Source organism: Antedon mediterranea, chromosome 4, assembly GCF_964355755.1.
Source record: "Antedon mediterranea chromosome 4, ecAntMedi1.1, whole genome shotgun sequence".
Lineage (NCBI taxonomy): Eukaryota > Metazoa > Echinodermata > Crinoidea > Comatulida > Antedonidae > Antedon > Antedon mediterranea.
The window spans coordinates 9,955,719-9,974,531 of record NC_092673.1 but is presented as its reverse complement, the minus strand read 5'-3'; the positions used below and the strand labels follow the sequence as shown (position 1 = coordinate 9,974,531).

The following is an 18,813-nucleotide window of genomic DNA, read 5'->3' as shown; positions in this document are numbered from 1 at the left end:
TTTTTTTCTATAGACACTGACCAATAAGGGCCAGTTTACCCTTTGCTTTTTTCCCCAGCAACATGGATTGACCAATGGGATTAGCCTTGGTCAGGTGACTGGGCCAATATTAGGGTATGTTCCCATGTTTCATTCTCTTTTCCTGATTATGCCATCTGAAGTGCTGGTCATTTCTAAGTGTTACAAATTAAAATATATGACTTTATTTAAAACTAGCTATATGTTTTAATTACATTACCAAACTAAGTTTTAAGTTCGCGTTGATTGGAAGATTACATTACCGAACTAAGTTTTAAGTTCGCATTGATTGGAAGTTTGTGATAGTTTGGCATATTGCACTAAAAAACTATATTTGATCGACTGTATTGTACATATTGGAGACTGTTCATTTTATTTTGAATATTGGCTCTTTGTATAGGCTACCGAAGAACCACTGGTTCTCGGACACCGAAATTATCTGTATAGACTGCTATATAAATCAACTGTATTCATCTACCGTAAGGCGAAAAACGCAAGACGGAGGTCAAGGTCGCCGTTGGAAGCGGTAGCTACCTTATCTTTAATAACTTTATCGGCACCTTAGATAAGTCATACTTTCCGTTCTCTTTTGTTTTATTTTTAGTTTATTCTAGTTTGGTCGAATAAACCGTGTTTTGTTCCATTTAAATTTATGTTCTGATGTTTTTGTATTTGAGTTACGTTTGCGCTATATTTATTCGTTAAGATTAATTTTAAAGTTGCGGAAACAAACCTAGGTTACATCCGTTTGTAACGCAACTTCGTTGCAATGAATCTGAACACTTTGCTCTAACGTGGCGTTAAAAGCCAAGGTGTTCAGACACAACGACCAACATTCCAATGCCTTGCGTTTAAAACACTCTGATCAGGTCAAAGCAGATAGAACTATGTATACATTCATGACAATTACATTGTTTTTTGTTTTTTTTATTTATATAATGTTTACCTTCAAATATACTGATTTGTTCTTACTACTTGTAGAATTGCATTTTAATTCAAAACCTAGGTTACATCCGTTTGTAACGCAACTTCGTTGCAATGAATCTGAACACTTTGCTCTAACGTGGCGTTAAAAGCCAAGGTGTTCAGACACAACGACCAACATTCCAATGCCTTGCGTTTAAAACACTCTGATCAGGTCAAAGCAGATAGAACTATGTATACATTCATGACAATTACATTGTTTTTTGTTTTTTTTATTTATATAATGTTTACCTTCAAATATACTGATTTGTTCTTACTACTTGTAGAATTGCATTTTAATTCAAAATAATTTAAAACGTAATTGTTACACGGACAATTATCTGATTAATTGATTTAATTTATGAACATATCATATCACTGACGCCAACTTTACTGTTCTTTAAAATCTGAACCTGAAAATACATTTGACATAGCTATTTCGCTATGTAGTTGCTGTCTGCTAATCGTGGTTGTGTATTTTCATTGGTTAAGGTTAAAATCACTGATGCATCACTGCATTAGCGTTATGAAATCTATCCTCTCCCGCTAGAGTTATTAACGCCGCTGGCGTGGAGTAACAGCTCCCTAACGCTAATCCGCGGCATGGTTCAGACACAAAAATATGTACGCCGCTTACATAACTCCACCGTAACTCCATGAGTCTGAACATATTATACTATCCATTAAGTGTATGTTCAGACCTACGGAGTTATGCTTTCGTATCACAGCCAAGGTCATATTTTAATGAGTGTCGTAAGAGCAAATTGTTCAGATTCATTGCAACGAAGTTGCGTTACAAACGGATATGATGTCACTCGCTGGCGATTAACCAAACTCTAACGCACGTATCGACCTACCTTCGTTGTTATTAAAAGTAGTAGTGGTTGGGGTAGGAGTTACAGGCCTAGACCGAACACTTGGGCTCGGAATTATCGATGGGTTGTCAGGCATACCAACCAGTCGATCGTTTTGGGGTTTGGGTTTATATTTGGTCTAGGTCTAAAATATCATTTATGGCAGAAAAATGTTCAAATCCCGTACTTGCACCGGCTCCAGACTTATTTACTCGGTCTTTCGCCGCTTTATACGACGACCCCTTCAATATCGTTTGCCCCACCTCTTTTCTGGTTATTAACTGACCGATCACATTTCATTGTACCCATGTACATACAGTATATTGTAATAGAAGTTCTGAATAAACTTTAGTTCAAGTTCTCATGTAACACTGTTGAGTTATATCTTATTTTTATCCGTTGTTGTTTGCTTCCAAGTCGAGATTATGGCTACTCATAATCTAACATGATTTTCTTCATATGACACCCCACATTGATAATGTCTGCCGTACTGTAAATTTTTTCTTAAGGGCATTACATAGAATAAGAAATTGTTTAGACAAAAAAACGTGTACCGAGGCTATGAGGTCACTAATTCTATCCAGGTTAGATTATTGTAATGTAACTCACTGTTGGAATGTCCAAACAAAACATTTTGAGATTACAAAAGCTTCAGAATCGGGCTTCAAGGTTAATTTACCAAATACCTATGTTTGTTAGTTCTATAGACCTCTGCTTTATGAATTGCATTGGCTACCTGTTGAAAGTAGAATCACTTTTAAAGTGTTACTTCATTTCTACAATTGTATAATAATAATGCGCCCTGTTATCTGAGCAATTTCTTATGGGTGTAGATGTGCTAAGAGAGGCCTGCGGTCCGAGATAGACTCACACTAGATTGAATCACTGTCTCGAAAAGCGGACCTCTGGAAATAATACTTTCTCAAAATTTGGACCGGTGATGTGGAATGAACTCACGTCTGTGATCCGGGAACAAACCACGGTTCTAAAATTTAAAAAAGCCCTCAAAACACATCTATTTCCTAAGAAGTAACTCATTGTTGGGTCTGCTGATGTAAAGCACTTTGATCATTTTACACTAATTTGGAAAAGCGCTATATAAATAAAATAATAGAATAGAAGATTATCTTTCCAATAGAATATAATAATTTTTACTAAACAGATTTTATTGAACCAACCAAAAATCAGCATCTTTTTTGGCCTGTGCCATCTAATGACCTCAAGAAAAATGTAAAGCTATCAAAATTTTGTTTTCATATTTTCTCAAAAACTATTCTAGTATGATAGAAATAATATGTAGATTACAAGTTTCTGTGTAAAAGCTAAACAAAGTTATAACCAGTTAAATTTAGGAAACCTAAACATTGTGCAAGTTTTTTTTAGATAAAAGTTGAGGGCACTGTTCACACAATATTTTTTATTGATTTTCAATTTTTTACCTGTAACTCGTTAAGTTTACCTTAGGTTTTTTTTAATGTTCTTATTTGATAGATAATTAAATTTTCTTTGTATTAATACAGAGGCCAAATACACAAAAGTCCTCTATAAAATGTTTGGGGGCATAACTATTGCACTTTATCAAGGTAATAAATTTGTTATAATACATACATTGTTGTAATTGGTCAATTTTGAACATCTTAGAGTAGTCTAAAAAATAGCCAGGAGGCAGGCGAGTCCCTTTGAAAGCGAGATCTAAGCACAACTGGATTCCATCGTGATCGCTACTTAAGATAGGTGCACATGTTGAGATGGATGATTTGATAGTGTTTCAGGTTTGCTGACATGGTCGATCAGGTTTCCTTCACTAGATAGTTCATTTCTGCGTCTAGTAACAATTATTATATACATCTAGAACAGAGGAAAGTTTCTTCTTTAAATAATTATCGCAAGAATTCCAATTAATGTTAGAATTATACAATTGTATAAATGAACATTGTCAAAAACTGAGTCATACTATTTTGCAGTTTGTCAAAGAAAGTAATATTAGCATTCGGAGGACGATATACACAACCAATAAGAAATTTACCTTTCAAAGTATATACAACAGTCCAACATATTTCAAGACCATCAACATTATACTTAGCTGTGTCATGAGGTTGTAAGTCATTAACGACAGCAATAAGCGTTCCTCCACCACGTCAGTTTCTGTCACATCTTCATACTGTGTATAAGGATGTAGGAAACATTTCAGAGTTAGATATCGTTGGGTGTAAGAAACTTTCTGTAATGCAGATTACATTGGTTGATTCAGTGGTGATAATACGCTGGAGATCCGAAATTTTATTTACAATGCTTCTAGCATTATAATAAGATAGATTTACTGTAGATCCACCAGGACCGGGGTTAGTTTCGACATCACCCGCAAGCACGATCATGTCTCGTTGAGACGACGTGTATATATATTCTCTTCCTTTTTCAGTCTGATTTCTTTCTCTTTTATGAGGATTATCTGGCTCTTCACCTTTGCTTTCCCGTCCCTCATGGTTAGCTGCTCCTGTATCTGACATGTCGGAACAAGCACAGTACTACGATGTCTTGTTAAACTGCAATAAGTAGTATCAGTTTACTGTCACTTAATTTCTATCGGTTCATCGGGTAAATTAAAACAGAGAAACTATTGAAATGGCGCAATGAAGCATGTCCCTAAAGCCTGGTTTCCAGTCGACGTAAGAAATTAGAATTTCTTACGATTGCGTCGTTTTTACATTGGAAATTGAAAATCGACAGGAAACCGGATGAAAAAAGCTAAATGTCAAAACGACGTAACGCAAGTAGAAATCGCCGTAGTACAAGTGTTTGACAGGAAACCGGTGACTGAAGCTTCCGTCTGTTAGGTCGATATTCGACGGTTCGACAGGAAACCGGTGAATTTCTGGATGAACATGCCTTACGATGCGATTTCATACTCTTCCGCTTCAAGTCAACTTTCGTAAGCGTAAGCGCAAGGATCGTAAGAACCAGCCAATCAGTGACGAGGATTATGTGATTATGTTGGCAAGAAGGTCAAAGCTTGGAAAGGTGAAAGAAAGTTGAAAGTACCGTATATAAGAATTGTTGACAATAAATGATACGTAAATAAACCTGAACCACGATTTTGTTCAATTCGTGATAGAATGTAATAATTTAGGTGGATGAAATACGAAATAGATGTGAGGACTATACAAAATTGTCTTGCTTGTTACTTATTATAATTATATAAACATAGTAAAAATACGATATAATGGGTAAAAATAATACACACAGACGGACTAAATTAAAAACGTTATGGCAATAACATTTTATAAAATGTTAGAGAACAGTGTCATCATCAGGATCATCAGGATAACAATACGTTCACCTGGTATATAGTTTGCATTCAAAAGCAGGTGGGGAAAAATTATGTAATGATTTTGTTTTAATTGTATGATGAAGGTAGGTTGGGTAATAAATTAATAATATATATTTATTAAATTCACCGTAGTGTTTCTTGAATCATGGAGAAATAAGTTAGTTAGGCTTATTTCTCCATGCTTGAATCTAAACACAATTTGATCATAGATTAAAAACCAAAAGTCATTTTGTATTGAGACTTGGTGAAAATTTAATTCATATCAAGAGTCAACTTTCTGTGGATTAAAAATGGCATGTATCACACAAAGTTACGCGCGCACGCGCATTTAAAATTTTATAATACGAAAAATCAATTTAAAAAATTTCAATTTCAAAAATCAACTTTCTACGCATTTCATGTCATTTTGAGCATATCAAAAATTCCCACAATCGCGCAAAATTTTTTTTGGTAATAGCGTATTTTTATGCCGTGATTTATGTTTTTCCAGCCTTTTCTAGTAATTTTACCAAATTTGAAACCATTTCGACTTAAAATCATGTCATACGAACACGTCAAATTGGACAATTTTTGTGCGTTTTAGATGAAAAAGTTCAAAAATTCTTCCAAATTATGCCTTTTTTTAATTAGTTGTAGTTTCTAAACTAAACGGTGAAAGTTATTTTTATTACATATTCTGGAAGTTGATAAGTTGTAGATATAAGATACATTAATATGACTAACTGGACATTGTGACGTCATCGTATTGCCAACCAAATAAAAATATAGAATTTTTGTCTCTTTCGTTATTGCTCATCATATTCAATGGAGAGCATCACGCTTATCTGTATTCCATTTTCTCCGAGATTTTAATATGTCTAAATCAATCAACTATCTTTCGCATGAGTTAAAAATATTTTAATTGTTATGACGTCATCATGCCAAAAAAATTTAATTACGTGGGTCATTAATTTCATCTTTACAGTAAATTTTAATCTGTTATTATAGCTTGTAAGAATAAAATTTGATAATAAAGATTAAAACGTTTTCTGGAAGCTATTGGATTATAGATATGAAATCATGTAAACATTTGGCCAATCGGATGTTGTGACGTCATCATATGGCCAGTTGACTAAAAAAAGTCGTATTTTCATCTTTTGCGTTATAGTTCATTACATTTAAAAGAACGCGCATCCATATTTCATGTGTTCAAATTTCTTCTACACGTTAATATGTTATTGCTGAGATAATTTCTTTCCAAATTGCAATCTTTCTGTTTCATTTTTATACCGTCACCATGTTAACAATTGGAATAAATGGCGGGTCCCGCATTTTGCCTATTCTACACTGTATGTAATATGTATACAGATTATACTGTGTACTATATAACTGTATACTATATGACACAAAATAGACAGAATTTAGCACTAACTAACAACATATTATATTCTTCAGTTCAGGTCATAATGCCATAATCTTTTTATGTGTGCAACATTCCAACGTATGAAGTGCACGTGGCGTTTATCGTGCGGATAACTAACTCGTCAAAGTGACGAGTTTCATGTCTAGTTGAAATTAACCTGGCAACAAATTCTCGTATTTTATCTAAACTATTCGTAATTTTGTTTCATGTGTTTTGTTTGTTGATATTTTGTTTGTATTTTCTGTATTTTCCAGGCAACACAAAACCTATGTACGTAGTTTACCCAAGTTATTTTTTCGTGATTATTGTTGAAAAACCTATTGACTATAAATTTACAAAACCTCATTGATATAAAAACACCACTTTGGAAGTTATAGGTACGTTTATGAGGTATACTTTTATAAAAAAAATATTTTTAAAAAACATCCCTTTTTAAAATAATGGTATCAACAAAATCCATTTGTAAATTTTTTTTTTCTACATTAAATGGAACTCAATACTTAGTTGTTTACACTGCTATACAATAACTGTATGTTTATTTAGTTAAAATAAGTATACAAGTTTGTACTTTTTCACTATAGAAAATCTGTGAAAAATGGCAAAAACATCAACATTTGAATAATTTATCATTGTCATGGCAACGAAGGCCAAAAATTAAATGAATGTTGTAGATATGCTTTTTATTAAAGTGTCTATTTATTATAAAATTTGAGAGAAATCCATTTTTTTACATCTGCCACTAAATCTTTGATTTTACAGACAGGCTCTAAATTATCAAATAACTTGCGCCTATCCTATCCTATCTATAAAATAACTAAAGCCCTTTTTATCATTACTATGTCTGCAATGTCTCCTAAGGAAACCAAGAAGTTTATTGCATTTATAAAATCAATATGTTTACAAAAATGTAACAAATTATCAAAAAAATACCAAGGTCTTTGTGAACAGACTCTTTCCAAGTAAAATATTATTAATATTGAAGTCAAGGATAAAGGAGTTGGGATAGTTTGACATGGCAGGACATTAAAAAGCTATAAAAACGTAGGAATGGTACTCCAAAATTGTTTTTGTGCTAAAGATACAAATATGTAGATTTTATATCATTTTTTGTTTAAATAATATTTGATTTGTTATTATGTCTTTATTAGGTCTATATTTTATTGAAGTGTTTTCAAATAAAAAAATTTATTTGTGTAGTTGATCATCATAGAGAAGACTGAATTTTACTAAATTTTGCATTATTATAAATATAATCATGTATCAGAGACCACGCCATCTATAATCATTAATATTTTGGAGAGGGCGCTGTGAAAATGGGCCTGTGAAGTTGGAAATGGCAGCAGCCAGTGTGTCCTATACAACCCAAAGCTCCACTTTAATGTCATGTTCCATTAGGTGTGTTCGACCAAAAACATCCAAAAATAACTGCCGATTTTTAAATATCAAAGTGATGATTTCAACCTTCTGATCACTTGATAAATGATTTTACATTGACAAATCAGGACGAAAACATGATGCATAAAATGCATCCAAAATAATTCCCTATTATTCTATTTGAAAGAAATAAATAATGGCTTCTAACTTCTAATACTATACCTTTGGATGTTGTTATTTTTATTTTTTCCATCAAATCTTTCTCTAAATTGTCAATACAACACTGCATGCTAACATTGATTCCATCCAAACTGAGTACGTTTTCTTCTATTGAGTGACTGACCTCAAACTGATGTTTCTTACCTTTAAAGAACCAAAAAATTACTTTATTAATAAACAACAATTCAATATTAAATCAAACTAGAATTTAATTTGTCACTTTGACAAATTATAGGTGGTACCAGTACCAGGTAGGCTGCCTAGCTTTTAAAGCCATGAACAATATTGCCCCTCGATACATCACCCAACGATTTTCCACTGTTCCGATACACTCTATGAGGACTAGGGCTGCTTCCAGGGGAGACTTACTGGTACCCAAAGTTAAATTGGAATGTTTTCGGCGCTCTTTTATTTATTCTGCTTGTATTTTATATAATGTATTACCTTCTGTTTTGAAAGAATGTACCAATATTAACTTGTTTAAATTTAATTTTAAAAAACACATTTTATCGTAATTGTTTAATTGAATTTTTATTATATAATTATTTTTTTATATAATAGTTTTAAATTTAAATGTATATAGTAGATTCGTATTAGTTAAGTATAGTTTTATATATTTTGTCATTTTCAAGAGGGCCCCTGAATATCAGCTGGCCTGCAGGTTCAGCTGGAAGGGTTACCCTCTATAAATAAAAAAATAAAAAAAATAAATAAAAATCATTTAAAAAAATTTACTGACATTTAAATTTAAAAAAATGATGCATGTACGTTAAAATATGATCCCAAATTGTTGATGTATAGTATGCCACCCTATGACCTAATGCATTAAAAGGGCTAAGTTGTGCCTATTATATGTCTGTCGTAAAGAATACATACAGTATATACTGTATATCTATTATATGTACAGTACAGTGTAGCATAGGTAAAATTATTGGACCCACATATATTCAAATTTGTTGGTATGATGACCCAAACATGAAGATTTACATTTTCGGAAGATAATGATTTGAGCAAAAAGGTATAATATAAGAGTTTTACTCTTAATTAAAAACAAATACAGGTCGTGTCGTCTCATCAAGTTTGAAGATGAAAGTCAAGAACTAATGTGGGTCAAAATTCAACTGTCTAGAAAAAAATGTTTAAAGATGTATTGTCCCTTGAAACACAAAAAATGAAGGTCAAAATATTTTAAATTTAAATTAGCCATATCAAAGTAATATTAAAGTTATTCACTTTAAGTCGAAAATTCGAGCCAAAAACAACAAGTTTACGTAATTAACAGGTAAATTAATTTGATTACATTTCGTCTAGCAAATCGTCGTGAGCAAAAGTAAACAAAGATTTCCAACCACGAGTATGCATTATGCATGATGCTAATTAGGATTGTTTACAACTCGTCACGGTTGAGAAGCTGTTTTCACATAGATCGTGAAAAAGTTTATGATTTATGCATATAGAGTAGCCAAACAAGCGCGTTGCATTATGAGATATGTTTTGATCGAAAACTTTGACTGGAAATCAAAGTAATTTTTTGAACAAAAAAATGTCTGTATTTCAGTTAAATGATTTTTTTTTCGACTAATTTTTGATGATACTTCAAAATGATCAACTTTTTTTCGAAATCAGTTTTTTTTTTTTTTTTTGGAATTAGTCAAAGGGATAATATATCTTTAATTATTAGTATATATTATCGCCCACCATTGGCACCTAAATCTCAAATTGATCGTCTCTGCGAGTCTATAAATAATGTGCAATATGAATTTCATGGCTTCAATCATGATGTTATGTTATTAGGAGATTTTAATCTACCTGAGATAAAATGGCGTTTGAATAGTTATAAGTGCAATATTGTAGAATGTGAAGCTCCCGACAACTCTAATGGCAAAATTTTTATAGATAATATTTTACAGGGCAATAATTTTAATCAATTTGTATATTTTCCGACATGTGCCGATCACACTCTTAATCTCGTTTTGTGCAATACAATATGCCATGAAGTTTCATCCGGTGAAGATATGTTCTCTTCTGATCACTGTGCGATCAATTTTAAATATCCTATAGAATTTAACAAACACCTTATCAATAATGACGATCGATTGTTATCTAATTTTGAAAAACTTAACAAATTAGATTTTATACAAACACTTTCTCATATTCCTTGGCATTTACTTGATCTTGCTGTTGACATAGATGAGGCTGTTAATTTATTTTATGATTTTATTTTTGCTACTGTCAAAGATCTCGTCCCTGTTTTTAGACCTAAGAGAAAACTCCCAACGTGGTTTGATAATGAGCTTTACACTGCATTGAAATCTAAAGAATCATATTTTAGAGAAAAGAAACGTAAATAGTAATATTAGGTTAAATATTGAAAATTTTCGATTTGCTAGGTCAAATTTTAAACGACTTTGTAGATTTAAGTATCATACCTATGTTAATTCATTATGTTGTAATTTAAGTTACGAAACATTTTTGGTCATGGATAAAATCCTTAAGAAAAAATAATAATAATATCCCTTCGGAACTACATTTTAAATATCAGTCAGCTTACACTGTAAAAGATAAACCAAACTTTTTTATTCTGTGTTTAGCCCTGTTAACAACGATTTGGATATTCCTAATCTTCCTGAATATCCCATGGATTGCTTATCTAAACTTGAGTTTAATCAGGAGCACATTAATGAAATTGATTCTCATAAGGTATAGACTTGTCTGTATTCATTGTCTTTTTTTTATTTATTTGTTTTTATTTCGATTTTTGTCTGAAAATACAATACAATACTTGTGAAACACGTATAGAAATCGCAAACATCCGATAAGAATGACGTAGGTTATCATACCGTATTTGGCTATATGGGGCAGGCGGTAAGTAAATATGGATTTCGAATCAACCAATGATCATTTTGTTTCAAAATGAAAAAAAAATTGAGTACGTACAGTGCTGAATGTACGATCGTAGGCCTACTCAACTCGTACGTATGACCTGCTAAATAAAACGCCAATAAGGTACATACCACCATCGGCACACAACAGACACACTACCACAGGGTCTGGGCTGGGTGAGAATTAAATCAAATTATCTCCGCATAATAAATGATCCATTCAATGTTTGATTTGCGGAGAAGCTAGTCTATCATATCAAGACTAGTTTTCATGTTCTTGGGAAAAATCCCATCAAATGTTTAGCAGACTACTAGGGATATAAATAATTTCTAGCCTTCAGAAACGTTCATCAATGTACCCAAGTACACATTGTCTGAACGTAACAAGCGCATGCGCATCATCTTAGTTGTTAAGTCTTTAAAATTCTGAAATATGAATATTAAAACATGGCAGTGGCTGAAACTAGTCAACTGGATAATCGTATGCACCAAGAATTCTTGGTGTCAAATCACGTGACTTGTACATGTTTCCCCAGACGGAGTATCCAAAATCAAGTAGTATACGTATGAAACGCCATATGTGCCAAAATATTTATCTTTTTACAAATATTAAGACAAAACTCTGTCTGGAACCCAGACATGCGTATGATGCAATAAATGCAAAAGGTCAATGCGAAGTTTTATATACAGATATGGCTAAGCCTTTGACAGGTTCTCCCATAGGTTGCTCTTGTTTAAACTTCAACAATTTGGTCTAAATCACGATTTAATTAAATTTTTTACAAGTTATTTTCGGACAGGTTTCAGAGAGTCACTTTTGATGGTAACGCGTCTGAATGCTTCCAGTTTTATCTGGCGTACCTCAGGGTCTATTTTGCGGCCTCTTTTTTTATGTTTATTAATGATTTTTCCTTTGTTCCTCATCATTCTAATGTTCTTATGTTTGCTGACGATTTTAAGTGTGTATCGACGTAAATAATTTAATATTAAATTTTTTGATATTAAATTATTTACGTCTATACACACTTAAAATGATATGTTGTTGTTACAAGAAGACGTTGACAGACTCATTCACTTGAAATATGTCAGTCAATGCCTCTATTAATGCAAATCACTGTCTTTTACTCTTAAGAAAAAACTTATCTATTTTGACTTTTATATCAATAATATCTTACTTAAAAGAGTCTCTGTTCACAAAGACCTTGGTGTTTTTTTAGATAGTTCGTTAACCTTTGGAAAACAAATGATTTTATAGTCTCTAAATGCAATAGACTTTTGGGTTTTCTTTGGAGACATTGCAGACATATTAATGATAAAAAGGCATTAGTTATTTTATACAAATCTTTAGTTAGCTGCGCGACTCTAAAGTCATATAACAAAGTTTCTTGCACATCTACAGATAGAGTTCAATCTTCTGACAAAGTTATACAATCTTATGTTAAAGTTGTATTGTCCCCCAAAACATGAAAAATAAAGATGAACAAAATCAAATTTTGAATAGACCATTTTGTAGTTATAATAAAGTTATTCACTTTCGCCGAAAAAAAAATCAGAAAAAATATTTATTTCGCTTATAAAAAATCAAAATAAGTTTACCATTTTTTCGAACTCAACAGCTCAGAAATTCCTAAATATCAATGGTTAGCTAACAACTCATAAATATGCATGATATGTTAATGAGCATCCAAACAGAGGAGATCCGATCTGTTATTTTCACTACCTAAACAAGTATGTGCAACGAACAGAAGAAAGTACTGGGATTTCCCTGATCCTATGATGTAAAAGGCTCTGCCGTTAATTTGTCAGTAAGTAGAATTTTATTTTAGATGAATGACACGGAGGTAAAAAATAAAATGTTTACCTCCACACATCCGCCTATATCATGGACTCCATGGTTATATATCGCAAACTAGACGTTTTTGGCTTATAGTTATAGGCTTAGCTAACTAGGCTAGGGCTATAATATAAGCCTAGCTAGGGCCAGGTCTAGTCAGTACTAGATAGGAATACAGGTCAACCCGTACCCATGCCAACTCGTACACACATTTTGGCTTACTCGACCCAAAATTTTGGCTCAGTACCCATCATTGGCTAAGACGTACCCATCATTGGCTGGCCCGTACCCAAGTATAATGCTATTTAAAGTATATTTATATTACATTTAAACCCAATTTTATTACACTTTTAGATACCAATCATATATTCGATATTATAATGGCAAAAACTATTGACCTAAAAAGTACAATAATATGTACAGACTCGTACGAAAAAAGCTCAGCTTTCATCGTATTTGGGTATGTCGTATTTGGTCAAGTTAATACTTAAGGGCGCTGTTTTACATGGAAGATGTCAGTGGTCGGCTGTGCTGCATTCTATTTTTTTTTCATTTATGAATAGTTATTATAGTATTATTTACTATGAATAGTAGTACACGGAAGTTGAAATACCCACTAGTCTGTGATGATGAAAACTTGAATTATTAAAAGTAAACATGAATATCTTTTATACATAATTTGTATATTAATTTTATTTTACAGATAATGAAGTAATGAATGTAATGAAGTAATGTGCTTTTTGAAAATCGTTTTAAAAATGGTTTTTGTTTTGTTTTGCAAGTTTTGGAAAATATTAAACTGTTTCAACATTTCAAAAATATTTAATACATTTTTAAGTAGTCACTCGTATTTTAAAATCACGAAACTATTTAAGTTGATACCAGCCTTATTTTTGCTGCTAAGTGAGCATTAGAATAATAATTCTGAGTAGATTAGGCCTATGCCGTTTATAAAACAAATCCCCTAGTATACAATGACAGATGTGAGAATAATAATAAAAGGTAACCTCCAATAATTTAACATTTAATTACAAACGACGACATTTGCTGTTATTACGTTTCTATTTTATAATGATTATTACTGTATTATTATGACTAAAAAACCGAAATACATACTACTAAAACTTAAAAAAATCATCTTATCGCTGACAGATACGTAGGCCTAAGTATACTCAGACACGTGTAGGTAGGCCTTCGGAACGTTTATATTATTTTAGTAAATAAGACAACATCCGTTGTCATGGAAAAACGACCGTAGGTCATTCATTTGTCTAATATTTGACACATTATAGAATGCGTATTTTTAAAAAAAAGGGAATCCCTCGTCAGAAAAAACATTTAACTGTTATCGAGGAAACATCTACCAAAAAATGTTTAATTGCCGTAAACAAACAGATCATTTTACTGAATTATTTAAGGAAAAAAATAATAGAAAACGATCATACGCCACATTGCGTTGTCTATTTTTTGACACACTACAAATGCGTTTTTTTTAATATAAAAGAGGAATCCCCAGTCAGCAAAAACACGTAGTTGTTATAGAAGAAAATCTGCGTGTTTTTTTATAATAAAAGGTTAATCCCGGTCAGCAAAAACACGTAACACAAAATCTACGAGTAATTCTACCCCATAGCCCTGCAGGCCTTACAGTACGTGTATATGATCCCCAATATGATTTCATTTATCTTACGTAAATAAAAAAGACACATCAAACATACGTTTATAAAACTATAATACTATTAAATATATGCCTAATTAAACGAAGTTTACAATCAAATCAATGGTCATTTTTATTAGCACACATTTCACCGAGACCTGTAAAATAAAAAAACAATTTATATATAAAAATATTCATACGGCAAAAACATACCACTAGTTTTGCGCCGATCAAATCATTACAAGTAATTATTCAAATTAGGTACGAGTAGGCCAAATAATGGGTACGAGTAAGCCAACAATGGGTACGGGTAAGCAAAATACTTGGGTACGAGTAAGCCAAATATTTAGGTACGAGTTGGCATGGGTACGGGTTGGTTTGGGTACGGGTTAGCCAAAGTGGGTACGAGTTGACCAATTATTTGGGTACAGTTAGCCAAGTTGGGTACGAGATGGCATGGGTACGGGTTGATTTGACTGGGCTAGCTAGCTAGGCTTCCTATAAGTGGAGTCTGTTAGGGATATTTTGGTTCACATACTTTTTTCCAAAAGCACCAAATTTGGTATACAGGTTGCCCACCCTATACAAATTAAATTTTTGACGGGCGCCAAGCAAAATGACCCCTTGGGTCAACTAATTTGCATAATTTAACATGGCGGACATTTTCGCTTAAACACTCTATATCTCTGAAAGTACTGGTCATAGAGAGTTGATTTTTAGCTCAAAATGTCCAGAACATAAACATTCCTATTTACTCTAATGAAGTTTTTTTTTTTTTAATGACCGGAAGTAACCAGTTTTAACCTTTGACCCATATTTGAAGGCATTGCCATATCTCAGTAAATAGTTGTCACAGTTTGGTGTCAAATTGCTCAGAATATATATGTTACTATTTAGTTTAATGAAACATTTTATCCAAAAATGACCAAAAGTACTCAGTTTTGCCTTTGACCATTACGGTGCAATTGCCATAGGGGTACCTTGTTAGGCTAACCTTTTTGTTTAACATTTCCATTCATAAAATTTGCATTGTTCACTTAGTCAAGGACATGCAATACGGAGTTCATTTTAAGTTTGAAAAAAGGGCAATATATGAAAAAGAGGATACTAGAGCATAACATGTCATTAGTAACAAAACTGTTCCTATTCATCCAATCTTTTCTAGATGATTACTGTATATGGTCGATTTCTTCTTTTTTTTAAATTTGAAAATATTTGTGAACCACCAAGCTAGACGGATCAAGGATGACAGAAATCTTCAGTGCCTTTTCCCCATTCCGTCATTGTTCGTGTTATGGCAACATTAGTATGTAATATTTCTCAGTTTTAATTGAAGGCCCATTGTAGCAACATCAAATTGATATGCAACAGCAAACACAAGTGATGGAAACAATAACTCTCCAAAACAAAACTTTTACTGGATTTCATCTGTACACATTATTGCTAAATGTGTGGGGAAGACTTCATTTAAGTACTCGATTAGATGAGATTGGGTATTTTTTGTATATACAATTTTCTCATTTCTCATTTGCATTACTGTAGACTCACTACAATATGGACAATCTATTCAACTTTGTTCAGTATACTTTGTTTAATTGCACATGCAAGCAGCCATCTTTAACAAGTGCTCAAAAGTGGGTTGCAAAATAATAAAATAAATATACAGTTAACTATACAATTAACTTGAACAAATTTATAATTTTATGTATTTAACAGGTCAATAACTGTACTTCCTAACATTTTTTTGAAAAATCTTCTGTTTAGCAGAATAGAAACATATATATTCAGAACAATCTGACACCAAAACGAACTTTCCACTCCAACCCAATAATGTGATATGGCAATTTGCCTGAAAAAAAAAAGGTCAGAGGTCAAATATGGTATTTCTGGTCATTATTTGAGAAGAAACTTAGTACATAGAAATGTTTATGTTCTGAACATTTTGACACCAAAAATTAACTCTCTATGACAAGTAGTTTTATGGATATTAAATTATATTAACCGTAACAATGTTGGCAATTGCACCGTAAAGGTCAAAGGCAGAACTGAGTACTTCCGGTCATTTTTGGATAAAATATTTCATTAAACTAAATAGTAACATATATATTCTAAACAATTTGACACCAAAATAAACTGTCTGTGACAACTATTTACTGACATGGCAATGCCTTAAAATATGGGTCAAATGTTAAAACTGGTACTTCCGGTCATTTTTATTCAAAAATACTTCATTAGAGTAAATAGGAATGTTTATGTTCTGAACATTTTTGAGCTAAAAATCAACTCTCTATGACCAGTAGTTTCAGAGATATAGACTGTTTAAGCGAAAATGTCCGCCATTTTAAATTATGCAAATTAGGTGACCCAAGGGGTCATTTTGCTTGGCGCCCATCAAAAATTTAATTTGCATAGGGTGGGCAACCTGTATACCATATTTGGTGCTTTTGGAAGAAACTGAACCAAACACCCTTGATTTCAGCCCTAACAGACTCCACTAATACTAACTAACAAACCTGCACCATAGAAACTACAGTTCTATACTTCCTTCAGCTTGCGTAATGCGAATTCTTTTCATTAGTGATCTATTTTGTCGTTCAACCTCTCCGTTTGCAGCTGGATGTAATGGTGTTACACGTCTATGTCTGATTCCATTTTCCTTCAGGTAGGTTTCAAACTCATTGGACACAAACTGGGCACCATTATCTGGGGTAATTGATTTTGGTATGCCATGTTGAACAAACATATTTTCAAGTGTGTCTATAATTTTTTCACTTGTGATTGTCTTCATTAAACTAATTTCATAATAACGACTATAATAGTCTACCACCACTAGTACATTATCCTTCGGTGGAAACGGTCCCAGCAAGTCATGATCGAAATATCTTGCCATGGTCCTGTTGGTAGTTGTGTTGGCTTCAATGGTTCTGGTGCTGGCATCGAACTTGTTATCTGACACTCATGACATGTTTTAACATAGTCTTCCACATTCTTCTCCATCCCAGGCCACCATACCTTGGTTCTAAGCCTTTGCTTGGTTTTGACTATCCCCAAGTGTCCTTAGTGTGCTAATTCAATGCAATGTAATCTATATTTTTCTGGAATTACAATCCTTCTGTTTCTAAGAATTAAATATCCAAAACATGCAAGTTCTTGTTGTATTGCATTAGGCCAAATAAAAAAATATACTTGTTAAGCGTCACACCCTCATAAATTTTCAATACGAAACGTCAAACTTTTAAAATGCGAAACAGAACAAAATTGACTATGTATGAAATATTATTGCTTATGACAAAATTGAGTTTTGTATTGTTTATATCCAGACGTAATTAAAACATTAAATTTAATTGCCACCAAGCGAAATTGTAGGCCCTAGGCTAACTAATCCGTCCAAGCTGCTACCCCCACCTCACTCATCGGCCATCCGCCGTCTCTTGCTCGACTCATCTATCCAGGAAATTCCCTATCGCGAGAAGCATGATTTGGTCTCAATAATACTAAATAGTGGGCTGATTTATAGTTTGAAAACAGCTTACGGCATTTCTTAAGTGAATTTTTGTTCAAAGTATTCATTCTTCTTTGATGAATCCTTTGCCAATTGCTGTGTAAATCAGTATTTAAAGTTGTGATGCAAAAAGTGTATGTAATTATTCCACAGGTAAACCAGGCATAAGGAAACCCATCGCCCAACAGGACCTCGTGGTGTGCCGATCTCGAGCGCGAGATCATCGTAAACAAAATTGGTAGAGTCCATTATGTATGGGGTGTTTCCTATTTACGAACCTATAAAAAAATGCGCTTCGACCACTGTGTAGGCAAAATATTTATTTCGTTAAATCCCTAAATTGATAATCGCGTATTCTGTAATCACGTGACTGATGATGTAATTCTCAGCGACGTACTAAATGCACATGATTTAATGTGTTGGGGAAAAAGCTTGCTGTTTACCACATTACATGATTCACGGTGCTATTCGCGTTTCCTTGACGTAAATCGGCGGCCTGTAAATGAAACAATTGTTTTCACCAAATTGCCGTTGTCGACATAGAGCGATCGGCGGCTAGCGTTGTCTAAGCTAAAAAGTACGTATTTTTCAAAAATTACACTAGCCTAACAAACATTTGCTAGTTTTGAAATTTTCAAATAGCAATTATGAAGAATCTACTAGCAAAATGCTAGTTTGCTAGCGTGAATTTCGAGCCCTACTCTGGAGCTGGGCCGGGCCGCTGAACTTTCCGTTGTATATCGGTAAAAAAAATAAATAAATAAAAAGAGAGGCGGCTGG

At 32.9% G+C, this 18,813-nt stretch overlaps 1 protein-coding gene across 1 annotated transcript in view; it reads right to left on the bottom strand.

Annotated features, from left to right (window-relative positions):
• LOC140046570 (ribosome-recycling factor, mitochondrial-like) overlaps positions 1-18,813 on the bottom strand; it is a 216,208-nt gene that overhangs the window by 113,663 nt on the left and 83,732 nt on the right. The window contains exon 3 of the mRNA XM_072091268.1: positions 8,162-8,302. Within this exon, the coding sequence (XP_071947369.1) occupies positions 8,162-8,302 (141 nt within the window). The remainder of the gene's footprint in view (positions 1-8,161; positions 8,303-18,813) is intronic.